This window comes from Corythoichthys intestinalis, chromosome 13, assembly GCF_030265065.1.
Source record: "Corythoichthys intestinalis isolate RoL2023-P3 chromosome 13, ASM3026506v1, whole genome shotgun sequence".
Classification (NCBI taxonomy): domain Eukaryota; kingdom Metazoa; phylum Chordata; class Actinopteri; order Syngnathiformes; family Syngnathidae; genus Corythoichthys; species Corythoichthys intestinalis.
In genome coordinates, this window is record NC_080407.1 from 23,081,397 (window position 1) to 23,108,619 (window position 27,223).

Below are 27,223 nucleotides of genomic sequence, written 5' to 3' on the forward strand. Positions count from 1 at the left end.
TTACTTAAACTACGACGAGCGGTCAATGAGGAGCCTGTCTGCAAGAGAGAGGGAGGGACCAAGAATGTCACTTCCCGTTCAGTTATACTGCGAAGCGGTCTTTGGTGATTCGTTCGTCAACGTCACTTCCCGTTCAGTAACCGAACGATTCATTTGGACGGGGAGGGAGATGAGGGGGGCGAACGATTCGTTGAACGATTCGTTTGAACGAATCTTTTTACTGAACGATCCGGAATGGATTCGTTTACTCAAGTGAACGACAGATCCCGTCACTACCACGTACAGACCCTACCCACCGACGTCACAAAATCACGTGATCACTGTATTGTTCCGCCCCCTTGTCCGTCATTTTGTGTCTGTATTATCAATGGTCTCAATTGATCGAGCAATTTATTATGCATTTCATGGAAGACCCGGTGCTTTCGGATGCCGTAAACTCACTTCATGCGTTGCATAAAAGGCATTATGTGGAAAAGCTTCAGTTTATCCATTCGCCAGATCCATATTTGATGCCTAAATCGATGGTTTTCGACCCGCTGTCTTCGCCGTATTTGCCTGACATCTGCTAGCTACCCTGATATTTACAACTATCTTGTCCACACAAAATCAGCCTATTCCCACGAAAGTTTGAAAAACTTTAAGAGCTTGGAGGCCTATAAATACTTCGTTGCTGGTTGGGTGAAACAGGTCCTCGTCCACGAAAATTCGGCAGGAATCTATCTTGTGCTTGGAAAGGTGAGTTACGAAATTTTCAATTCAAAATCTTGTGTTCTTGCTAACATCCACTGTCAAGTCTAATGTATTTCATGTCATTTGTCAATGGAGCTAGGGCTTTTAATGTTTATATGGTTTAGCGATAGCACTCTCACTACATACATACGTGAATGTTTTCGGCGATTAGCCTAGCAATTAAGAGTGTGACAATATCTCGATACAGCGATATATCGTGATATTTTCGATAGCATCGATACTTTTATTTGACATATTGGCCATAAAATGGAGTATGGATGCTGTAAACTGCTCAATGTTTGCTGAACAATTCCTTGGCGGTCCACTAGGGGCGCTCAACAGTGGTGGTGAAGGTAAAGTGCGCACAAGTCGCCTAGAGAAAAAGAGCGGTCCCAAGTGGGTTGAAAAAAATTAAAAAGCTTCGTGAGAACAGTGGAGGAAAAAGTGAGAAAAATATTGCTGAAAATCACACATGTGGACATACTTTGGATTTTACACCAACAATAAAGGAAGTAAGGTGAACAAGGACTTTGCTGTATGCAAGAATTGTCTAATAAAATAAGGTTCACTGGCAGCTGGTGACTAATTGGACACCGGATTTCTATGGAGCATCACTTGAGGTAAGAAACCTTTGCAATGTACTAGTAATTGATTTTTTCATTTAAAAAATATTATTTTGATGACATATTTGAGAACCACTTTCCATCTAGTTTACTACACAAACTGTTATGACTGCCATTTTGATACAATAAGCTCTAAAAACGGTTTGAATAGCTTCCTAGATATATAAGGTGACGTGCATGATAATTAATGTGTCCTACACATTAAAAACAGGTAATTATTGCATTTTTAATTTCTATTCATTCAATTCATATTTTTTTTAATTCACTCAATACTTCCAACACACGCAAAAAAACGGAATTTCAACTCAAAAGCTATTGAGTAGCTAATATTTTTTATTTATTTTGTTGTTTTTAAGGTGAGGAAGAATGTAACTGACTGAGTCTGACGTCACAAATGCTGAAGCAGATGGTGGAAGTGCTCAAACCAATGCTTTTGACAACAAAGGACATATACAAAGAAAAGACCCACCAATTTTATCATTGCCCCACTCCAAGCTCAACTGCTGACTGACACTTACAGCACTGTTAAACATTTTCAAAAGATTTAAAACTTAAGAAATTAAGGGTGCCATTCATCATGATTTCGCCAAGAAATATCAGTGGTTGTGGTTTGTTTCCTCTATATGTGCAGGTACACAATTATCAGTAGATTTATATTTTACAGCAATGTTACACTGAAAAGGTGTCACTGTTTAATAAATGACTTAAACAGTATTTTTTTCTATTTTGAAATATATGTTTTTTTCGTTTCAACAGTTGTATCGTAGAATATCATGTATCAAATTTCTGACCAATATATCGATATTTGCTGTATCGTGATATCATGAGATAATCGTTATCGTGAGCCTTGTATCGCGAATCGTATCGTATCGTGAGGTGCCTTGAGGTTCCCACTCCTACTAGCAATGATCTTAATTGTGGTTGTCAGCCCAAAACCCTCTAAATATATATTAAATGCATCTTACCAGATATAAAATGACTACTACATAATCTGTGGTAATCGTTTGGAGCCCAGTTTTCTCGTCGAATTGCAGCAGCCCATCTCGCTCTCTCCTCTCCGGGTCTCTCGGAATCCGGTAGAACTTCAAGCCTCTCGGTCTATCTTCTCTGTTATTGCAACCGACCGCCACACACGCCTTCACCATTTTGATTATTAATGTTAACGAGCAGAAAAACACGCCGTAAATAGGAGGAATGTACGTAGCCGTAACAGGTAAACACGATGTGTTGACGGACAATTGGGCGGCACCAGTCAGGAGGGCGGAGTTGTGACGTCACGTGGGTAGGGTCTATACGACACCGCTTGTTTTTTTTCCCTCGTACTTTTCATTGTCCAATGTGAAACAGACAGGAACACTACTTTTTAAGGGCCTCATTTAACAATGGTCATTGATGGTAGCTTTGCATGTAACGCAAAAGAAATCATCTTTGTCGTTCCTTTTTTTTAATAAATGGCGTTTATTCGGCGCGCCGCCCAAACCGGTTGCCCATCGACATCGTTCAGGTACCGAAATGACCGGAATTCTAGTGCGACGCAGAGAATATTTCGAAAGACACCCAAAAAAATTACCGTTCTAGCCAAAACGCATGTTTTTTTTATTTTTTATTTTTTTTGGTGGGGGGCACAAGCTTTTTTTTCAAACTGTATCTACTCCTACAATTGTTATCCAATTCACATTAATCATGCATTAAAAATTTCAGGAAGGTTAGGGGAAGAAAAGTTGTATACAGAATATTCCAAAAACCTACTGTTCCCCCAAAATTTCCCATTCGTTTCTAATGGCATGCCATTGCCATGTACGTCGTTTCCATTTATTTCTGCTTTTTGCCCTTTTTCTTCAATGGCAGAAAAACAGAGGTAGTTGTGATTTTTTTACCAAAAACTTTTTTTTTACCATTACAGCCCATTGATATTCAACTGCCGCCCCAGTAAGTCGATGCCTTTGACAGCCATGTACGTCCTTGCTAAGGGCGGCAATGTATGTCGATGCCATTGACAACCATGTATGCCAATGCCATTGCCAGCCATGTACATCCACGCCATTGACACCAATGTGCGTCCATGCCATTGACAGCCTTGTATGTCCTAGCCATTGACGGCCATATACGTCCATCAGGGGCGTTACCGGGGGGGATAGTGCCCACCCAAAGAAAACTGGATGTAGTACTAAAGGCAGTCTGGGCACCGCGTATGGTATCTGTATAAAAGGCTACAAAGTTATGTGATTGGTTGCTTAAGATGTTCACATTGTTCGTTTAGTGCCTTCAGGATCAGTTGCTTCCCACGTTTGGCTAACGTAAATATGTGAAAAGTTCGATTGGGCATGCACCGTACCAGAATGCGGAAGTCAAATGTAAGAAAGTCACTGGTGAATGCACGAAGCTAGCGTGCGTCTAATTGTGTGTTCGTTCAGTGCTGTGCGTATATGCAAAGTGAGTATCACAAGCAGCATTCATATTTACGTAGACAAATTCTTAAGATTATTTTTTGTTGTAGTTATGATAGTTCGTCCGATTGTTTTGCGTGGTAGTTAGCCTGTTGCTATGCTGCAATTCTAAACCAGCGTCAAGTTGCGGCATAGCGTAGAGGAAGGAGAATGAATCCGCTTCCAAAATAAGTGCGCAAAACCGGAAGTGCTCTGCTGGAGCGTTGAAAATGGTTCAAGCTTAACAGCGAATATTCCAGGTTCATGTTTAAATGTGATGGTTTGAATTTAAGCAATGTATATTTATTTATTGTTTCTTTTTATGTCTTTTGTACAGATAAACCACACACACATACCCACAAACACCTACTCAATCACACAACAAGTTCCACATCTATATGGACAGATGGGATGAAAGAAGGACTGTTTAAAGTTGATTGAAGAGGAATTGTATTAAAGGAAAAGGAGAAATCCAACCGCCTGTCCCAGTGCCATTATTGCCTCTGCTTTGAGCCGGCCTTAAGTGGTGTTTGGCCAACACACTGACATGAACATAGCTAAAATCAACCTGAATCAGCGAAAACCCAATTTCTCCCTCATAGTATCCCATTCATATAGTACTGACTACTGATGTGTTCTAAGTTTTAACCTTTGCAATGTTACCTCCTCTTTCACAAAAAAAAAAAAAAAAAGACAAAAAAAAAAGAAATTAAATGTTGGTTTTGTTCCTATGGGGCGCTACACACATGTATGCATATGTAGATTTTTTTTATTTTTTACATTTTATCAAAGTTTTCACCAGTGTTCACCTGGCTGTTGAGTTTGATGAGTTTTGAAGCATTCTGAGGGGCCAAAGTAGGGCTCAAAGCGTCGGCGGGACAAAGAATGACTGCTAGGGGGCGCTACATAGTGTATTTGGAATTTGCCTTTATACAGTATCAAAGATTGCACCTGTCTTGACCTGCCTGCCGATTTTGGTGCATTTTGAAGCATTCTAAGGGGGTCGAATTGAGCTCAAAGGGGCTGCGGAACAAAGAATAACTATAGGCCTGCAAGCAGGACTGAACGGGCCCTCGCAATCTAGCGCAACTCGGACAGTGTGCAGGTCAGGGTGGTGGCAGATCGTCCTCTCTAATCATCTCATTAGAACCTAACATGCTCGAAAGTTGCCTCTTTACATTCACACACCTAAGAGATAAAAACCCCTATTGGAGAGAGTACTACAAAAAAGGAGCGAATAAAGGGTCGTCACGGCAACAGACAGAGACATGTGGACAATAAATAAGTAAAAATAAGTACAGTGGTACCTCGACATACGATCGCTTCGACACCCGATCTTTTCGACATCCGACGTAAAATTTGACTCGCCATTTGTTTCTGCATCCGACGACATGCTCCAAATACGACGACATGACAGCACCGCAAACGAACGCATGGCGGATTTTCATGTGTGAGAAATCAACACAGATTTTCAAAACGTTGGTACATTTGGTCAAACAAGGAAAAAAGTGATGCTTACCTTTGAAATGAAAATGCAAATTATATAAAAAAATGAGTGCTGGGGTGCGCATCCATGAGCTGGCTCAACAATACAGCTCCACCGTCCTCTTCTGACCACCGTTCGCCAGTCTTTCTAAGTTAAGGTGACAATATTATTGTGGTAACGTCGCCAAGGAAATCGCCAGCTTTGTCACGTTTTTATCATTTATTTAGGAACTTATTCAACACAAAACGTCCATTTCCCTCCGCGGTTGACTGTGCTCTTGAGAAAACAAAAGTATTATCTCTACCGCACTGACCTATCTCACTGTGACGTCAGCCCCGCGGTGCGTTCAGGTACAGCAAAAAGTGTCCGCCACATTAGAATCCGATTCGTTACATTATTTACAGGAATGATTATTAATTATTATTATTATTATTATTTTATTCCGATTTTTATTCATAATTTATTTGTTTTGCTATGTTTAATTGCCATTTTTAATAGTACCAGCAGTATTTATTAAGGATTTACTGTAGGTTTTTGGGGTGTGGAACGAATTAATGGACTTATAATGTAGTCCTATGGGAAAATCCTGCTCGACATAAGACCATTTCGACTTACAAACAAGGTCCTGCAACGAATTAACTTCGTATGTAGAGGTACCACTGTATTTCAAAAGGTCTTGAAACTACAATGACCAACCTGAAAAGAACTGGACATATATTAGAAAAATGAGTGACTTTCTATTGCCACTAGTTGGCACTATAGGGTTGATGCAAATTACCCCTACAGGACCCTTCAGAGTATGACTCAACAAGCACGAGATGTTTGGCGCAGATATGTTGTAGAAGTTATGACTGTTCAAAACTTGTGGTGAGACGAAATGGCTTCAGTCATTTTCACTTCTCCTGTTGGACTCTTCTGCTTCAACCAAACCTCAGTATTTTTCATCAGGCACCTGAACACATGTCTTATGGCTCCCCTGATGCAGGTTTCAGGTGAATATATTTTTTTTCCTTGGAGGAGGAGGCTGTTTAGTAAAAAAAGGCATTTCCTGTTCCCAGTAGGGGGCGCTAGGCCTAATGGGTAATGTTTCAATGCACTCGTGTTAAGGGTGGGATCCCGCACATACATGTCAGATATGAAAAAGATTGAACGTTGTGTCAAGGAGCTATTAGTCTTTTACTGAATTTGTCATTTTGCCGAAAAAATGGCCGACTTTGGCACCACGCCCAGGTCAGACCCATGAATGAAAACGCACCATTTTGAAAATTTTAGATCTCCTATGTCTCCTGAATAGTCTCACGAATTTTGAAGAGGATCCAACTAACTCCCTCTTTGACAAGGTCTCAAATGTGCACCCTGTTAATTGATAAAAATTTCACATTTGATCCAAAGTACCCGATTTCCGGTTGGGTTTGGAATATGGGTTCAAGAGACTTTTTGGAGCAGTTTTGCACATGGTATCGACTCCCCAAATTTCATTGCGCTACGTTTAAAAAAACCTAATAGGAAACGCCTTTTTGAAAAATTCAAGGGGGCGCCACTGAGCCATTTTGATAAATTTTTTTGTAACGTCGCAAAATTATCGAAATCCACACAAAGCCGCATGTATGTGCAAAATTTGGTGAGTTTTCGTGCATGTTCAGGCCTCCAAATGTAAACTATACTACAAATGGATAAAAATTTCACATTCAATCCAAAATACCCGATTTTCTGTTGGATTTGGAAAATGGGTGCAAGAGACTTTTTGGAGCAGTTTTGCATAAGGTATGGACTCCCCAAATTTCATTGCTCTACGTCAGGGGTCGGCAACCTATGACACGCGTGTCAGCACTGGCACGCGAAGGGTTAACCAGTGACACGCGAGGGCATGGCAAAAAAAAAAAAAAAAAATGCGTGTTGTTTATTGTCGGTTGTATCTTTATCAGTTGCTGAAGCGCCCCATCTTGTGGCCGTTTTATTTATTGGTTCTAAAACAGTAGAAGAAAAATGCAAATAGGAAGTTCTTCAAATGTGATTCAGTGTGTTACATGGCAGCTCGACTCTCAACACTTCAGTGGCATTTGTGTTCTTTAGAGCTACGTCTGTGAGTATTTTGTTGTCAAATTGAGAATTACACTCTTTATATTGTCTTTAGGTTGCATGTTTGAGGGAAATGTGTTTGATATTTCTAATTAAGAACTACTGAATACAGGCTAATTGTGTTTGCATATATGGATGGCATTTTTGTTATTTGCCGCATTGTTGCTGATTGCATGTATTTTTTCATTGTTTTAGTTTCACAAAAAAGAAAAGAGACACATAAAGGATTACTGAAAACATCCGGAGTGTGAACCTTTTCATGTTTAGCTGTTTGGATAGCGGAAGCGAGCCCATTTACAAATGCGCCTTTTTACCAGAAATTAAGGCATTTTCAGTTGCGCGCCCTGTTATTTAGGGGCTTTATGGGACCGTCCCTCTCACCCACTCTGCCTGTGGCGTTATATGCGAGCAATAATGGATTTTGAGCACACCTCCAGCTCCAATTTCTCGACTCCTGCGCTTGTCGGATTTTTTTCTCTGCGCGTTTAATTCAGCCCACGCTACTAACATGTCACGAAGCCGACCAATCAGAGAGCTGGCGGAAGTACACTGTGTTACCAATTGCACTTTTTTGGTAATTGCAACTCTGCACCGTAGTGTGTAGCGGACAGGCGATTAACGTGGCTTGTTGTCGTCGATTCGCCCGGTGTTCTGCCAAAATATCCTACATCGGCGAAACGTCCTACATTAGTCGAATTTGACACCTAAAGTAGTACCGTGCGCTCTAAACTTGTTTTGTTTAGATGCATACAGGAATAACGTACTAAAAAAATGCCTGCAGAAAATACTTAAATGTAGTTATATCAAATAAGGACGGTTTAAATACGCTACATGACTAGTGGTCAATTGCTTCAAAGCTAACACAAAAAAACACAATGGTTAAAAGTACGAGAGGGTAATACATACAAAAAGTATCTTTTAGGCAGTGAAAAGGTTCTAAATAACTAAATAAAAACAAAAATAGTGAGTACTCGCCGCTTCTAACCGATGTGCGCATGCGTGTGGATGCATGCGCAAGCGCCCTGAGCATTGTGTAGGACGTTTCGCCGCGTAGTAAGGAATGGCCGAACACCGGTGCTTACTTCAGAGAGGTGGTGATGTGTATAAAAACCCAGTGACACGTTGGATGGTATTTTGCTGGAGACTTTTATTAACAAAACTAAAACCAGCATGGGACACAGCCACTTTTCATGGCGCTCTTCGCACAACTCTCTCTCAACACCTTGCTCCCTGCCTCTCTTTTTCTTACGCTTACCTAGTAAGCTGGTCATACTGTAGAGGACAGCGGCCCCTTGGGGGTGCCGGTAACAACTGGTTGGCTGGTTACTTCCACTTGCTCTGTGCATTATGCCTCGAGAGCGTTGTGCGTGTGTCGCACAACAAGTGTCAAACGCCACTACGAGACAAAACATGAAATTCATGGAAAACAGGGCCAGGGATCACATTAAGGTAGGCATATTTTGTATTTGTTATATAAAATCTAAAATTGTGCATAGAATTCACTGTTAGTGAAAAAGACAAAGTAGTCGCCTGTTCTGACTTTGAAGGTTAAAACAGCCCGCTCTGTACTGTGAGAGACCTGTACTGAGAATCACGCTTTTCCCCCTTTTCTTGCTGGGTTGTGTGTGTGTGATATGTTTACATTAGATGATGCTCAAGTTTTGATATTTTCTACAATATACTTTTATTTTGTAGTTATTTGATAAAGAAGAATGGTAGTTGTAAGATTTCAACGTATGTTCATGTTGTTTTCTTTGGAGTAAAATTACAGCTCTGTTGGATATAAAAATTCGGATGTGCGTCATTAATCTTGGTGTGGCACACTGATTGACAAGAAAATTTGAAAGTGGCACGCCACACCAAAAAGGTTGCTGACCCCTGCATTAGATGATGCTCAAGTTTTGATATTTTCTACAATATACTTTTATTTTGTAGTTATTTGATAAAGAAGAATGGTAGTTGTAAGATTTCAACGTATGTTCATGTTGTTTTCTTTGGAGTAAAATTACAGCTCTGTTGGATATAAAAATTCGGATGTGCGTCATTAATCTTGGTGTGGCACACTGATTGACAACAAAATTTGAAAGTGGCACGCCACACCAAAAAGGTTGCAGACCCCTGCCCTGTACAGACACAAAATGACGGACAAGGGGGCGGAACAATACAGTGATCACGTGATTTTGTGACGTCGGTGGGTAGGGTCTGTACGTGGGCGTCATGCGTCATGACGTAGAGAATGTGAGTGGCTGGATGTCGTCCGATTGCTTTGGAAAAGTCGTGCTTTGAAGACAATCTACTAATCCCCAAAACGTAATGCAATCGACTGAAAGGTGTCGGATATTTTTGGACAAGAATCCGTTCGATCTCGCCTCTGCTTCGAGTCGTTTGGGTGCACGTTGAATCTTCGAGGCCTTCTAAGGTTAGCCTAGCCTAGTTTAGCAGCTAACAAAAGAGAACAAACAATGCACCTGGAATAAACACGTCGCCGAGCAAGCAAACGTCAAGTCCCAAAATGTCAGGTGAGTAAGTTAACTTTTAACTGTCTCGCAAATCCTATACATTACAATTAAAATGTTTAACCCTTGTGTGCTGATTTTTTTGCGACACATAGGAAAAAACGTGCCATTTTGGAACGTTGCTTTGAAGTGCAATATCAAAGTCATTTCTGAATATTTTTTTACTTGCGACCACTCAAAATGTTCAGTGGCATCAGACCTATCCATACATATATAGTTTTTATTTATTTATTTATTTATTTTTGATGCCCTCTATGGACAATAAAAGCAATATTGTGCTAAGAGCAAAAGTAACTGTCATCTGCATATATATTAAAAACACATTCAAATTGGAATATTCAATATGGACAAATTAGAGCATTCAATTGTTGATAAATCATAACATAATTTTTTTTGGGGGGGAACACAACATTTTTTTACAATGGCATTATCAAATTGTTTGGGACACGTAGGAAAAAAGGCTCCAAAATGGGACGTTTCTTTGAAGTGCATTATCTAAGTCATTTCTGAATATTATTTTACATCCGACCACTCAAAATGTTCAGTGGCATCAGACCTATCCATACATACATATATATATATTTTATTTATTTATTTATTTTTGATGCCCTCTATGGACAATAAAAAGCAGTATTGTGTTATGGGTAAAAGTAACTGTCATCTGCATAAATATAAAAAAACTCATTCAAATTGGATTATTCAATACGGACAAGTTAGAGCCTTCAGTATGTTATTAAATCATAACATAATTTTTTTTTGGGAACACAACATTTTTTGACAATTGCATTTTCAAATTCTTTAGGACACGTAGGAATTTTTTTTTTGATGATATCTCCCAAACCGCTACGCAGATTTGAACCAAAGCTCACCAAATGTTGAATTGTGTCCTATTCTAGTAATTACATTTGGAAATTTGGCCCTGTGACATTTGGTTTGAGCGCAATCCTCAAAATGAATTTTGAAATCCATATTGACCTCCTTAGACGGAAATAAGTGCGATATGGAAGATAAATGTAATATTGATGATATCTCCAAAACCGCTGCGCAGAAGTGAACCAAACTTCACCAAATGTTGAATAGCCTACTACTGTATATAGGCTACTGTTCCTATTGTTGAAAGCACCAAAGTGTGTAATAAACAACTAGCACATTTATATTTTGCATTTTGTTTTCTTACTGTACTGAAAATGAACTGAACCGTGACCTCAAAACCGAGGTACGTACCGAACCGAGATTTTTGTGTACAGTTGCACCTAAAGATGATCGATCGGGTCCGATCACGTCATTTTCAAAGTATCGGAATCGGCAAAAAAATATCGGACATGCCTTTCTTTAATATGTATATATTTTAATTAAATCGTTTTTGTAATTGTATTGAACGTTACAGACAAAACGTCTTACACTCATCCAGAGTCTTTAGTTTTGGCTTAAAGCAGGCCTATCAAATTTATCGCGTTAATGGCGGTAATTAATTTTTTTAAAATTAATCACGTTAAAATTAACGCATGCGCTGAACGACCCACTCACGCATTGTCGCGTTCAATCTATAATGGCGCCGATTTACCCATATATAGATCTAAAAGGCAGCGTAAAATGAGTAGAGTGAATTTTGGCAGTCTTTGGAGCCTTTTTTTAATTGGCTAAAACCTTAAAATCCCTCTCTTAACAATTAGAAATATCGTGGGTAAGCAATTTAGGGGAAGAAAGGTAGTACTTGATCTTTTTCTTTACACCCTATGTTATTTCCCAATGCAGAGAAGATATATCAATTGGTGCCACTACGCACAGTCATGGTTGCACTTCCCATCATGCATTTGGGCAGAACAGTTAAATTGCTACAGTATCATTTACTGAAAGCTCAACAAATACACTAGATTGCAATATTTAGTCACAATATACAAAGTCACATTTATCCTTTAAGAATTACAAGTCTTTCTATCCATGGATCCCTCTCACAGAAAGAATGTTAATAATGTAAATGCCATCTTGAGGATTTATTGTCATAATAAACAAATACAGTACTTATGTACTGTATGTTGAATGTATATATTCGTCCGAGTTTTATTCATTTTTTTCTTAATGCATTGCCAAAATGTATATGATCGGGAAAAATTATCGGGAATGATTGGAATTGAATCGGGAGCAAAAAAAAAAAGCAATTGGATCGGGAAATATCGTGATCAGCAGATACTCAAACTAAAACGATCGGGATCGGATCAGGAGCAAAAAAACATGATCGGAACAACCCTAGTTACACCCTGATTAATGGCTGATTCATAAATTGGAGAGTTGTTGGTTGGATATCACCAGATAGGGATCAGCTGGGATGAAGACAGCTGTGCCCTGTAGGTAGGATTTTAAATCATCTAATTAAAGACCAGCCAGAAGTCGCGATAAAGAACATACATTCACAATCATCTGGTTCGCGCCTCTCACTATTGAAACTTATCCCCAGAAAACTTATCATTTGCCAGAACAAACCCAATAATAAAATCATGTAATTAATCATTGAACAGTAATACCGATAATATGAGTCAAAGCTGATCACATTTTTAAATTCCATTGTATTGCTTTATTTGTGTTTGGTGTCTCCTTAAAATTTTCTTAACATTTGGATTTAGTTGGCGACCTGTCACCTTGTATCGCTGAGCGCCACAAATCTAACAAATAGGATTATATTAAAATTGTTTCATTTTTGACACATGAATGTAGGTGTAAAACAAAGTAAAGAATATATACAGTGGGGAGAACAAGTATTTGATACACTCACAATGGGAAAGCCCATTGGCAGTGTATCAAATACTTGTTCTCCCCACTGTATATACATATATAAACGTATAAACCTGAGGCTTTCAATAATGCCAAGGCTAAGTGCCTCCTCTCCAAAAGCATATGTTTCTTAGATGTTGGAAAGCATATCTTTGGTAACGAAGGGAAAGCTTCCTTCACAGCTTTGGCCATCTAGCAATATACAGAAATAACAGTCTGATGTTAGACACATTGTGTAATAATAACAAAGCAGATAAGATGAAAACATAATTTGAATTACTGTTTCAATAAAGTATTGGCAAAACCCAAAGATGGTATTGAAATAGTTGAAAGTCTTTTTTTGTTTTTGTAATACATTTAATCCAAACTTGAACTGTGGTGAATTGTATTTGTTTTGTCTGATTCATGCCAATGATTATGTAGCGGACAATGGGGTAGGATTCATAGATTTTTTTTTTTCTTCTTCCTACTCTTTTTTTTAATCTTATGTTTTGTTTTTATTCTTGAATGTCCATGATGGGATGCATGTTTTCAATCAATCAATCAATCAATCAATCAATCAATCAATCAATCAATCAATCAATCAAAGTTTGCCGATCGATGAAGCCCAAAGGAACAACCTGGGTAAATTGTTACTCCAAATCACAACAGCTAAAAGTGTTTACCTTACACCGGGCAATACAACACCTTAGGTCTGACACTTGTTTCTGTTTTTTAAGGGGTCTCAGTTTTTACAGATAATGGCGGGTTATTTAACTGTAGGATCCATTTATTTTCTTAAAACATATGGAATACAATGTACTTAATGATTTTTTTTTTTTTTTATTTATAAATGATGTACTATGAAATATAAAAGAAAAAAACAAGACTTAAATTTTTATTTAATGTCATTAGTACTTTTTAAAGTACACTATGTGGCTTGTTGCGAATATGTACTTAAAATGTAATAAATAAATGGTAAACGGAAAGTATGTATAGACCCTACTCACCAACGTCACAAAATGACGTGTCGCTGTATCCGGCCGCCATATTGTCCGTCATTGTTTAGCCCTATTCTCAATGGTTTCAATTAGTCGTGCAATTTATAGAGCAATTCATGGAAGCCCCGGTGTTATCTGACGCTGTAAACTCATTGGATGCGTTGTAGGCCTGAACGATATTGGAAAAAACTATTGTTGCGATTTTTTTTAGGTGTGCAATATATTGCGATATTATATTGCGATAGTAAAAAAAAAAAAAAAAAAAAAAAAAAAATTTTTAAAGAAATATTCACTAGATGACTTGAATAGCTGTTTGGAAATACTTTGCATGACACACCGTGACCACAGTGTATTCATATAATACCGTTTCATTTGTGAATGATTAAGATTGCTGTATTATTATGAAGGGATCCAGGAAGCCATGTCTGCACAAAATAGATAATTTCTTGAACACAATATTTGACACTTCAACAGCAGCAAATACATTAAATGACAAATAAAAGAGCAGGTGCATTCGTCCCCTGAGTTTTTGACAAAATATAACAATAAATAACAACTTCGGTAAAATAACAACAAAGTTGTAAACATATTTGAACAAAAATATTAAATATGACAAATAAGAGTTGTTCACAAACTATAACAATAAATAAGAACCTCAGTAAAACAATAAAGTTGTCAACATATTTGAACTTAAATATTAAATCTGTCAAATAAAAGTGCAAGTGCATTAGTCCCCTGAGTTGTTTACACAAAATATAACAATATAGAACTGCAAAACTGCAACAAAGTTGTAAAAATATTTAAAAAATATTAAGTATCAAAACTTTATGTGCAGCTGTACTATAGTTATTTGAAAAATACGATTTACAGTTAATTTAAATATAAAAGAAACAGAAACTCAATTGAACTTGTAAATAATTGAACTGAATAACAGCAAATAACTGATGAATAACAGAACCATTTTAACTCCCAAATTTATGTATTTGTCTGCATATCGTCCACCTTCCTTGCTCAGCAATTCTCAACTGGGTCTCATAGGTTTTTGGCCAAGACTACTAGTTTATCCACCATTGCAGGCTTGAGACAACAACGTTGGCACGTAACAATGTTCCCACCTGTACTAAAAAGCCTCTGATGGGAAGCTCGTAGCAGGAATGCATAGATACCTGCGTTTTAAATGGTCCCACATGTTCGACGGATTACTTCTTGTTGAGGCAACCATGGCGAGGCACTGTCAACAGGGCTGTTTTTTGTTCCTTATATTCTTGTCGATAGCCAAAATACTTCCAAAACTCCTTTTGGAGACAGTCTTCCCTATTCAACGTGCTGCTTGATTGCTTGCTTTCACTTTGAAAACGGCCCCTCCTCCCTCCGCTCTGCTGTTCGGCCCCTCCTCCCTCCACTCCGCTCTAGCAGGGGAGGGGGAGGAGCCGATGACTGCGAGCTGGAGAGAATGAGAGACTGTGCACTGTCTTTCTCGCTCCTTGCTCAAAACAAACGTTTGTGGATTTTAAAAAATGAAATGAAAAAACTATCGCACGTCCTTGCGATGGGACTATTGCGCATGCGCACATCGCGATGGCGATGTTTAAACGATATATCGTTCAGGCCTAATGCGTTGCATAAAAGGCGTTATGTGGAAAAGCTTCAGTTTATCCATTCGCCAGATCCATATTTGATGCCTAAATCGATGTTTTTCTCTGCCTGACATCTGCTACCCTGATATCTACAACTATCTTGTCCACAGAAACTCAGCCTATTCTCAAGAAACTTTGGAAAAACTTTAAGAGCAGCACTCTAAGCAACATTACCCTGTGTGACCCTTTACTTCCAATTTTCTGAAATGGCGACAATCAATAAAAAAAAAAAAAAAGTTGACTGCGGCGCGTCAAGGATAGGTGCATATTGGACTATTTCTTCAATAAAATACACAACTGTGTCTGCCTCATTTGCAAAGAGACAGTTGCGGAAGATACGCAACGAGAAATTAAAGCAACTTGAAGCTAATTTAATTTCACAGCAGTATTTCGGAAGAGCCCGAGGGTCGAAAGAGAACGCCACAAAGGCGAGATTGTTGACATTATGAATTAAAAATAATAATAATAAAGCAAATGTGACACACAGAAGGGCTTGCTAAAATTTCTTTAAATGTATTGTTCTACGTAAATCAGCCCAGGTAGCCCCCCACATTTTTACCACACCAAATCTGGCCCCCTTTGCAAAAAGTTTGGACACCCCTGTTTAACCGATGATCCGTAGACGAGGCCAGCTTCTTTCCCTTGTTACCAGCTAAATATTATTAAAAAAATAAAGATGGTGGAAGAAATAAGCATCTTGAATTTGAAACTGTATGTTGTCGGCGATTAGCCTAGCAATGATCTTAATTGTGGTTGTCAGCCCAAAACCCTCTAAATATATATTAAATGCATCTTACCAGATATAACATGACTACTACATAATCTGTGGTAATCGTTTGGAGCCCAGTTTTCTCGTCGAATTGCAGCAGTCCATCTCGCTCTCCTCTCCGGGTCTCTCGGAATACGGTAGAACTTCAAGTCTCTCCGTCTATCTTCTCTGTTATTGCAACTGACCGCCACACACGCCTTCACCATTTTGATTATTAATGTTAACGAGCAGAAAAACACGCCATAATAGGAGGAATTTACGTAGCGGTAATGCATCAACACGACAAGTTGACGGACAATATGCCGCGGGGGCATGGTTGTGACGTCATGTGAGTATGGTCTATTGGGCATTTATCTACATATTTACCATGTCCAAAGTGCTTTACATTAGCACACATTCACACACCAATAGTGCTGATTTCCACCAAGGTGCTGCCAACTCACTGGGGGAAAATTAGCGTTCTGTGTCTTGCCCAAGGGCACTTCGACAATGGGCAGTCGTAACGAGGAATCAAACCGCTGACCCTTCAGTCCCAGGACAAATCATGCTACCAACTGCACCACCCAATATTTAAATAGGTTAAATGAGGAGAAAATTAAAATAGCTGAAATCAGTGTAGGATTCTGCACCCAAAAATTATTTTTAAAAAGCAGTTAGGCATAAATAAAAATGACTAAAGAAAAAAACAACCTGTGATATTTGTTAACCACTTACTTATGTATTAGAGGTAGTTTGTAGTTTACTTGCTAAAGACTGATGATTGGTGAATTGCAGCCCGGAAATCCTTAAGAGCATCACAATTCTAATTACATAATTTGTTATATTTAACAATGTTACATAAATTGAACACTGAGCATGGTGATAATTATTAAATATAATAATCCTTGTCATAAGAATAATAGGCTTTAATACAACAAAGGACGTGCCATTCCGACTTTATGTCCTTCTTTGCCTTTTAACAATCTGTATGTGATTTTTGTTGGCTATTTAACTGGCAATTTTTTGAATGTTAATTTGCTTATGATTTACCTAGTTTATTATCATACATTTATTATCAGCTAGTGACCTTATTAGGAAACATTTTTATGGAATAACAATCATATGTCATTAAAACAAATACATATTACCAAGTAGGAAAAATTATTACCAAAATTACAATGACCCCACAACTAAATGAGTCTTTTTGGTGTGGGTGCTCCATGACACTTTCTCTCCAATTAATTATTTCCCAGTCATTTTTGGCATAAACAATGTTTGTCATCTTGAAGTAATTGCTGTGGAAAACACGAGTAATAAAGTTATAGAGATCAGACATTTTAAAAAAAAGAATTCATTCAATAAGTTTTTTTTTTTCCCCACAATTGACTATGTTAATGTAATCAATGATTGCTTCATGTTGTTTTAATTATAAGGGGGACAAAGTTTAGAAATAAAAAAAACATAGTATATAAATTGTCAGTAACGTATACCCAAAACAGTTTATTTCCACCATAAAATGTATTGTAAACATTATAGATTAACCTTAATGGAAATAACCTACCTAATTCTTTTTGCTGCATCTTTTGTCTCTTCTTCTGAGGTATTTTTGGCAGGGTCCAGCAGAAATACAGAACTCAAAGATGGACAGACATACTAAGAAAAGAAAGAAAAGTTTTTGAAACCACATAGCAATATCTTTTTTTTTTTTTTTAATTATTTATTTAATAGGGACAGTGCACATTGATGAACATCTAAAAAGATGTAAATATGCCAGATTGTAGCAAGAATATGCTAATTTACATCTGTAGTCCCTAAACAGGTGACACAAAGATACAAAAAGAAAGAAATAACAAAAGATTACAATGAAACAACACAATACAATACGTAACTAAGAACTTAAAAGTCAGTGATTGCAAGACTGATTTGCTTTCAACCACTGCTTGAGCTGAGTTTTGAAAGTTTGTATTGTGGGACATTGCCTGATGGCGAGTGGTAAACTGTTCCAGATTTTACTGGGCTTTACAGAGAAAGAATTGTGACCGAAGGCTGTTTTTCTGATTAGAACCTCACAGTCCCCTTTAGAGGAGGCCCTGGTCCCGAGACCTCTGTGAGCCCTTTTTTTTTTTTTTTTTTTTTAGAAAGTCCGACATGGGAGGTGGGGCAAATCCATGTAACACTTTGTACATTAGACAGGCAGTTTTAAAAAAATTTCAAGGCTCAATAAGCAGTACTTTTTTAAAATGTTACACACATGGAATGACATTGGTTTTCTGACAAAAACCTTTAACGATTTCTTGTAGAGTTATTCTATTTTAATGCATGTATTTTCACCTGCCAGTTGCCAACAAGTAATGCAGTATTCAATGTGTGATAAAATCATTGAGTGTAGAAACATTCTAGCAGCCCCAAGTGTTATAAAAGATCTTATTTGTTTAAAATTATTCAGGTTGAATTTTACAGTGTTACAAATTCGTTTAATATGGCTTTTAAAGGAGAGTGTGGAATCAAGTGTAACTCCAAGGTACTTGAATTCGGAGACAATTTGTAGTTCCTGTCCTCCCAAAAACACGCCTGAATGTTTGATGTCCAAAGGTTTCTTTGCAAACATCATACAAACAGTTTTACTTGTGTTTAGTAGAAGGCAAGATTTGTTGAGCCAATCATTTACAGGAATCATAGCCGATGTGAGAGCAGAAGCTGAGTCTTGAGTATTTTTTGCACTGGTGAAGATGACGGCGTCATCAGCATACATTTGAGATTCAACATTTACACATGAATTTGGCAAGTCATTAATATACAAAGAAAATAACAGGGGGCCAAGCACTGACCCCTGAGGCAGGCCAAAAGGGACATCCCGAAATGCTGACCTGACACCCCTAATGGAGACACACTGTCTCCTGAATTCTAAATAAGATTTTATCCATTGAATGATGTCCAATGAAAAATTGAAATGGGTTAATTTAGACAAGAGAATGTCATGATTTACGGTGTCAAATGCTTTTCTCAGATCTAGAAAAACTGTACCAACGCAAGGCTCAGTGTCCAACATGCGTTTGACCTTTTCTATAAAAAGATAATTTGCAAACTCCGTGGAATGATTTTCCCAGAAACCAAATTGCATTGGATGCAAAAGAGAGCTGTCTTTATGTAGCTGTTCATTTATGCTTATGCTACCCATTTCTCAGCGACTGTCGAAATCACGGGGAGGATACTAATTGGCCTATAGTTGGCTATATTTAAACTGTCACCCGATTTGAAGATCGGAGTGACAGCAGCCGTTTTCCAAGATGATGGGACAATTTTTTTGTTTAAATGAGAGGTTGACCATATTTGTTATCGGTGAAAGTAGAGATTCTTTGCATAGTTTAAGAACATATGTTCCCAGCCCGTAGACATCCTTGGCTTTAGAATTTTTTTAATGAGCCAATGATGTTACTAACTTCCAGCTTTGTTATCTCTTGTAGAGAAAAAACAGGCTGTGTAGGACTAATGGTTCTTGAAATAGGCAAAGACGGTGAAAAAATGTGTTATCTCACTGACTAAATTAAGGAAATGTACGTTCAACTCATTAGCTAGGACAGTTGGGCTAGTTACCATTGCATTGTTAATCTTCATCACGTTTTTATTGTGATCAGCGGGTCAAATAATGTAATTACCTACCAGAGGTTTCCAATGAACTCCTGCGACATTCACAAATGAAATGATCCTGTCATAGGTGTTGAAGTCTGTCTGTAATGAAAATAAGGTTATATGTATTCTATATTAGATGTAATAGTGTAGTATAATTAAATACCACCAAATATATTACATAATGTCAAAAAAAATCTGTTCAGTTATTGGGCCCATATACTTTTTTTTATCGTGATGTTCGTATAAAAAAGGAAATATAATTAAAAAAAAAAAAATACTAGTTGTACTTTTTGATATTACGATACAACAATAGGAACAATAGAAAAAAAAACATAAAACAGTTGATGATTTAAAAAATGTATTTGACATACAGTGGGGCAAATAAGTATTTAGTCAACCACTAATTTTGCAAGTTCTCCCACTTGAAAATATTAGAGAGGCCTGTAATTGTCAACATAGGTAAACCTCAACTATGAGAGACAGAATGTGGAAAAAAAAAACAGAAAATCACATTGTTTGAATTTTAAAGAATTTATTTGCAAATCATGGTGGAAAATAAGTATTTGGTCAATACCAAAAGTTCATCTCAATACTTTATTATGTACCCTTTGTTGGCAATAACGGAGGCCAAACGCTTTCTGTAACTCTTCATAAGCTTTTCACACACTGTTGCTGGTATTTTGGCCCATTCCTCCATGCTGATCACCTCTAGAGCAGTGATGTTTTGGGGCTGTCATTGGGCAACACAGACTTTCAACTCCCTCCTCACCCCGTGGCGTCAAAATGATGACAAGAACGGTGAGCAAAAAATCCCAGAACCACACGGGGGGACCTAGTGAATGACCTACAGAGAGCTGGGACCACAGTAACAAAGGCTACTATCAGTATCACAATGCGCAGCCAGGGACTAAAATTCTGCACTGCCAGACGTGTGCCCCTGCTGAAGAAAGTACACATCCAAATTTTTAATTATTTTTTAATTGATAGACTAGCACCAAACTTCAATAGCTCCTAGGCCATTTGAGCTTTTGACCCCAAACCAGTGCAGGGTGGAAGTACTTTACTTGGAGGTCAAGGCACACCTCTTAGGCTACGTTCATACTACAGGTCTTAATGCATGAATCCGATTTTTTCGTGTTTTTCCGACTCGAGTGAGGCATTAACTTGACGGTCTGAACGTGACAAGTCGCATAGAACGGGACCATTTCAAATCCGATCTGGGTCACTTTCGTATGTGGTCTAAATCCGATCTGGGCCACATTTTTCCAGACTGTCGCGGCGGTCTGTACTGTCCAGTCCAGCAAATCGGATTTCATGCAGCAATTACGTCATCAAATAGCGAGAGAGTCGTTACCGTAGCGATGCACCTGTGCGTTATTAGCGCCTAGCTTGCCTTTCGGGGAAGGGCTGGGCTTCACAACAGTCATAGAAAATAAAAATGGGTTGAGGATAAGCCTGAGAATGCTCAGTTTTCTCTGTTACAAGTGAGCAATATTTCAACATCGCTTACACGGCCGAGAGAGAGTCGGGGCAAACTGCCCATATGTGTGTGACGTGCACGGACAGTGCGTGCATGCTATCGATCCATATAAACTTTGAATATAAGCCTAAACGGGGATTATTTATGTCTGTTATTTGTGTCCTCCTTTTGAAAAGCAAAACATGATATCCCTGGAATGACGGATGATGTGTGTCATTTGTTTTGATGCTTCTGCGCATGCGGGTCTTCTTGCTTAGCGCGTGTCGGACTGCGAATTAGTGCGCATGCGTAATACTTGAACGGTCTCAATGGATAAAAGCAGTCTGAACGGGCACGCCAAAAAAACGGATATGACAAAAAATCGGATTCGTGCATTAAGACCTGTAGTATGAACGTAGCCTTAGTTTTCCATTTTATTGCTTCATCGTTTTTTAATGATTTTTAAAAAAAATTTGAGTAATTTTAAACTGCAATAGCTCCTAGGCCATTTGACCTTTTGACCCCAAACCAGTTCAGGGTTGAAGTACTTAACTTGGAGTTCAAGGCACACCTCTTAGTTTTCCAATGTTTTTATTCATAGGTTTATAATGATTTTTAAATTGATTGACTAGCTTCAAACCTCAATAGTTCATAGGCCATTTGACCTTTTGACCCCAAACCAGCGCAGGGTTGAAGTACTTTACTTGGAGGTCAAGACACACCTCTTAGTTTTTCATTTTATCTCTCCATAAATTTGTAATGATTTTTTAATTGATTGACTAGCTTCAAACTTCAATAGCTCCTAGGCCATTTGACCTTTTGACCCCAAACTAGTGCAGGGTTGAAGTACTTGACTTGGAGTTCAAGGCACACCTCTTAGTTTTCCAATTTTTTTATTTATAGGTTTATAATGATTTTTAAATTGATTGACTAGCTTCAAACTTCAATAGCTCCTAGGCCATTTGACCTTTTGACCCCAAACCAGTGCAGGGTTGAAGTACTTTACTTGGAGGTCAAGACACACCTCTTGTTTTTCATTTTATCTCTCCATAGTTTTTTAATGATCTTGAAATTTTTTTAGTAGTTTTAAACATCAATAGCTCCAAGGCCATTTGACCTTTTGACCCCAAATCAGTGCAGGGTTGAAGTACTTGGAGGTCAAGGCACACCTCTTAGTTTTTCAATCTTTTCATTTATAGGTTTTTAATGATTTTTTAATTGACTAGTTTCAAACTTCAATAGCTCCTAGGCCATTTGACCTTTTGACCTCAAATCAGTGCAGGGTTGACATACTTTACTCTGAGGTCAAGGCACACCTCTTAGTTTTTCATTTTATCTCTCCATAAATTTTTAATGATTTTTTAAATTGATTGACTAGCTTCAAACTTCAAGAGCTCCTAGGCCATTAGACCTTTTGACCCCAACTCAGTGCAGGGTGGAAGTCTTTTACTAGGAGATCAAGGCACACCTCTTAGTTTTCCAATTTATCTCTCTATAAGTTTTCCAAATTTTTCATGATTTTTTCTATTGAGTGACTTGATTCAAATTTAAATAGCTGTGAGGTCATTTGACATTTTTGTTCATTATCAGTGTACATTCGTAGTACTGTCCTTGCTGTTTGTGGATTTTTCTCTTTTCTAATTAAGACAGCTACACATTTTCCATCTGTTTCTGTAAATCCTAATACAAATTGATTACAATCTCTCAATATACTTGACACAAAATGCGTGCTTGATTTTAAATTTTTTATTTTAACAGTTTTTATAAGTCAGGCAGCCATCATTCATTTTTTAATTGAGAAAAATACAAATAAATAGAGGTTTCAAGCGGGGTTCGAACCCGCGTTGTCACATAAAAGACATGAATGATTTCACCATCAGGCCATTCTTCTATATGATGATATGGGCATGATTTTGCATTTAGAGCAATTACACCACACGTACGCCGTCTGTCACTGTTCGGTAATACCTGAAAGGGAAACGCAACAGAAAACAAAGTGCGGCTGGCTTGAACAAAACGCGGCTTAGTTCACCGCAGTTTCACGCAGCACCCTATTTGTTTTCTATCTTTACTGTTTTCGTTTTTGATCGTCTCTTACTAATTTGAATGTGATGTAAAGCACTTAAATCATTCGCATGTAGCAATTCTACATATTTACCAATCGAAAAATGGAGTAACGACCTTTCAGTCACATCTTATAATAGTTGCTGGGACACAAATCTGTAACAGTACATTTACAATGACTACCAATAGCAATCTGCAATTTACATACAAAATGAGCATTTTCCAATCCAATAAATGTCCAAACCAAGGGCATAGGTTTAAACACATAACCTGCATCTACACTTTTTGCTGAAAAGTTGGAAGTCTTATGTCCCTACCGTCCCTATGCAAACCTACGCCCTTGGTCCAAACTGTCAGGAGAATACTCCAGATACATGTTTGCATGCTATTTGGCAGTGTGAAACTGTACAACAGGTCTGGCTGCGGCTAATGAAGGAACTCTCATCCCTTTCGAACTGCGGGATTCCATTGTCTCTAAATCTTGCTCTGCTCGGTGATCTGAATATTTCATGTACTCAGGCCCGTCTGCTACTGGCGACTTTAATGATCGCTAAAAAACAAAACAATGTTGCTCAATTGGAAAAATAAACAAAATATTAACACGAACTAATGGCTAAATTTATAACACTCGTGCAAATATCTGCAAAACCGAACAAACAAATTGTACAGCGATGAGAAATAATGGTCAAAATTCACTTGAACGCTGAAGCTAGAATCATGATTTTCTTGCATGTGAAGTAGGGGTGTGACAAAATATCGAAATGGTAACCCTGGTAACCCTGCACACGACAGTGACACCCTCCTTTTATCCATTGAATTAAGTCCATGCTTTGGCCACCGTGGTCTGCTTTTTTGGCTTTGCGCCGCTTTCTCTGCTTGCATCCCGAGCATCCGCCATTCTCAACTTTCCACACATGTATTTGTTTTTTTGTTTTTTTAACTCGCCTTTAACCGTCGACGGGATATTATGCTTGTCATTGTCATTTACTTCATCGACTCTGTCAACAACTTCAACTAGTCGGGACGCCTCTATTACATTGTGTCGTAGTGGATGACAACAAGATACGAATAAATACAAAATCGTCACAGAGGTTTACTTCTGAAACAGTAAATTTGGGGGGGGGGGGGGGGGGCAGATTATGGCTAATGAAGACATAAAATTTGGCCCATGTGTCATTATGGTCTTGGTCTTGCAGATGTGAGTCAAGCGCATGGTCCTGAATGCCTGGAGTCTGCTCGCATGGAGGAAGAGGAAGAGTCGCCGTACATCAAGAAGGTGGGGGAAGAATATGTCCACATTAAAGAGGAGCAGGAGGAGTACTTCATTAGACTGCAGAACCCCCACATTGAGGAGCAGCAGCAACTTTATCCCCTCAAAAAGGAGGACGACGACCCTCCATATGTTAAAATGGAGGTGGTGGACATCCCCAAGTGGACTGATGAGCCCTTGAAGGGTGAAGATGGAGGTCCGAGTGAAGCCAGCAGAGGGGCGGAGCTTCTTAGTGGCAGCAGTTCAAAAGGATTCGAAGCAGAGAACCTCATTGCTCGACCATCAGAGAGTGACGACTTCACATCACACTCGCTGTTCTGTGAGTATTACATTACTCACCTTGAGGGGAATGTGGGGCTCTGTGTGAAAAAAGAAACCGAAGCTGTCATTTGGTGGCATTCATTCAGTCCGTTGAATCTTCATGCGACAGTGTGTCCAATCCTTGTTGTTTTACGAATTATGACTGACTCATTTTGACATCGGCACATCAGCGCGAGTTTAAGGTGCAACACATTTATGTGTAAACTTATGAAATGGAAGCGCGTGTAGAGTGATCGTCTGCAAAACAGGCATGTGCACCATGGTTGTGTAAAAGACGAGCACATGGCAGAAAACACTGAGGAGGCTTGAAATTCCGTTCTGAGACCCCCAATTCGACCATATTTAAAAAATGTCAACATGCATGTCTGATTCATCATTGTAAACATTAAAATATATATATTTTTTTCTGAGTAGGAGGGCATTTTTGACACCCTAAAAGTAGGTGAAATCATGTGAGCTAAAAATCGGACTTTCTCAGTTTAAAAACAAGTTTCGGACACCCGTACTTGTACATATTAAAGAGCATATGACACGAGAAAAAAAGTCTTAAATGGCATTATTATGTGAATTAGAATCATATTTTGAGACGATTCGACTATATACAACAATTTAGCAAAGCACAGATGACGAGAAATTAGTCTTTTAATCTGCCGGTTAGCCACGCCTACCATTATAGGGCTTTAGCGTCCCCAACAGGTGGATGACGTCAGCGGTAGACTGGGCTCATCGGTTTTACTATTCAGCCCATTGAGGGGGAATTATTCAGAATGAGGAAAACGCGATGAAGAGAGCCGCAAAATGTCATTGTTTCAGTCTCTCTACACCAATATTTTTACAGGATATTCTTTTTATCCAAGTATTTTTCCCCAATAGCTATATAAAATGGCTTGAGAAGGACCAGTCAGCCCGTCGAGGGGGAACTATTCACAACGAGGAAAACGCGACGAAGTGAGCGGCAAAATGTCATTGTTTCTGTCTCTTTACTTCAATATTTTTACAGGATATTCTTTTTATCCAAGTATTTTCCCCAATAGCTATATAAATGGCTTGAGAAGGACCAGTCAGCCCGTCGAGGGGGAACTATTCACAACGAGGAAAACGCGACGAAGAGAGCGGCAAAATGTCATTGTTTCTGTCTCTTTACTTCAATATTTTTACAGGATATTCTTTTTATCCAAGTATTTTCCCCAATTGCTAAATAAATGGCATGGTCATGACAAATAACAGTCTTGTGCTGAATGGAATATGAAATAATAAAAATGCATTTATTCAGGACGACATGGCAAAATTCCATAATGGTCAAAACTGTCGACTTCACCTTTACTGTCGCACCTCCCGAACGATATTTTATGACACCTAAATTGGACATATGTCATTTCCCTTCCCCGGCTTCGGAGAATGTAAACAAACCAGAAGGCGCAACAGCTAGCCGACATGCTAACCCGAACCGAGTGATGTTTCAAAGTCTTCGAAGCGGAAAATCACACATAACTATCCTGGATTATTTGACATGACGATCCGGTGTTGTGCCGAAAAATAGCCGCCCCGCACAACACCGGCGGAGAGCAATTTACAGTTCATTCCCCGGAGGAGGGTGGCTGGAGTTCTTGTGCAGCTAACGTGCTGCTGCTAATGAGCATTAGGAGAGCTTTTTACATGCCTATCAATGATCAAACGTAAGTAGTCCTTCATTTAAAGACAGTTTGTAGTGTTTACTTTGTAATCGCTGTATTCGTATTTGACATAATACAAAACAAGATGTTTACTCACTTCCTCGTAAGTCCAATGGTCCCACAGTAAATATCCACGGTGAATGGGAACCTTTTGAAACTCCAAAAAGGCGCATACGCCTCTCCCTCATACAGAATGATTTTTTCTGCAGCCGTTTGGCTGGCGTGATGCGAAAAATAAATGTATTAATCCGCAAAATCAGCTGAATCCTTCGTCCTCATACACAACAGTACACTGTAGCGTGAAGAGGACGTCTTCTACCGTACACGTCACAGCGCCCTCCTCCTCAATGCAAGACCGAAGCCGGAAGTCACTCATTTTCATGGCTCGGGATTCAAAAAACTAAATAAAAATAGCGATCGCTTCCACACACATCCAAGTGGCCCATATCATTCAGAGGCATAAAATACCACGTGTATTATGAAATAAACATGCTTTTTCGTGTCACAGGCACTTTAAATAATAAACACTTCAAGTCACGTTTTGCAACAGAAAATTTATTAAAATCAACAAAGGGGAGGTAATTGGGCAATTTTGGAGCAGGGGAAGGTTTTATTTAAATCGGGGAAACAAATAAAATCAACAACTACACCTTGAAGAGGAACACCGTCGCCCAGCATTTTTTCTTGCAGTCTTTGTCGTTGTGTAGCCTATATTCCAGCGATTGTGTGTTTTGTACTCAGGAAGTATTCAAGTGTAATGTTTACAAATGCTCCCATGTATAAAACGAGGCGTAGAAATGCCTCGTCTGTATT

At 38.6% G+C, this 27,223-nt stretch overlaps 1 protein-coding gene across 2 annotated transcripts in view; it reads left to right on the top strand.

Moving 5' to 3' along the window:
* Positions 1-7,266: 7,266 nt before the first annotated feature.
* LOC130928035 (oocyte zinc finger protein XlCOF22-like) overlaps positions 7,267-27,223 on the top strand; it is a 37,829-nt gene continuing 17,872 nt past the window's right edge. The window contains exons 1-2 of one of the 2 annotated variants that reach the window (XM_057854228.1): positions 7,267-7,347; positions 24,343-24,735. In XM_057854228.1, the coding sequence (XP_057710211.1) occupies positions 24,387-24,735 (349 nt within the window). In that variant the 5' untranslated portion in view covers positions 7,267-7,347; positions 24,343-24,386. Of the gene's footprint in view, positions 7,348-9,557; positions 9,863-24,342; positions 24,736-27,223 lie in introns of those variants that run through there. The other variant, XM_057854227.1, reaches the window with a different exon arrangement.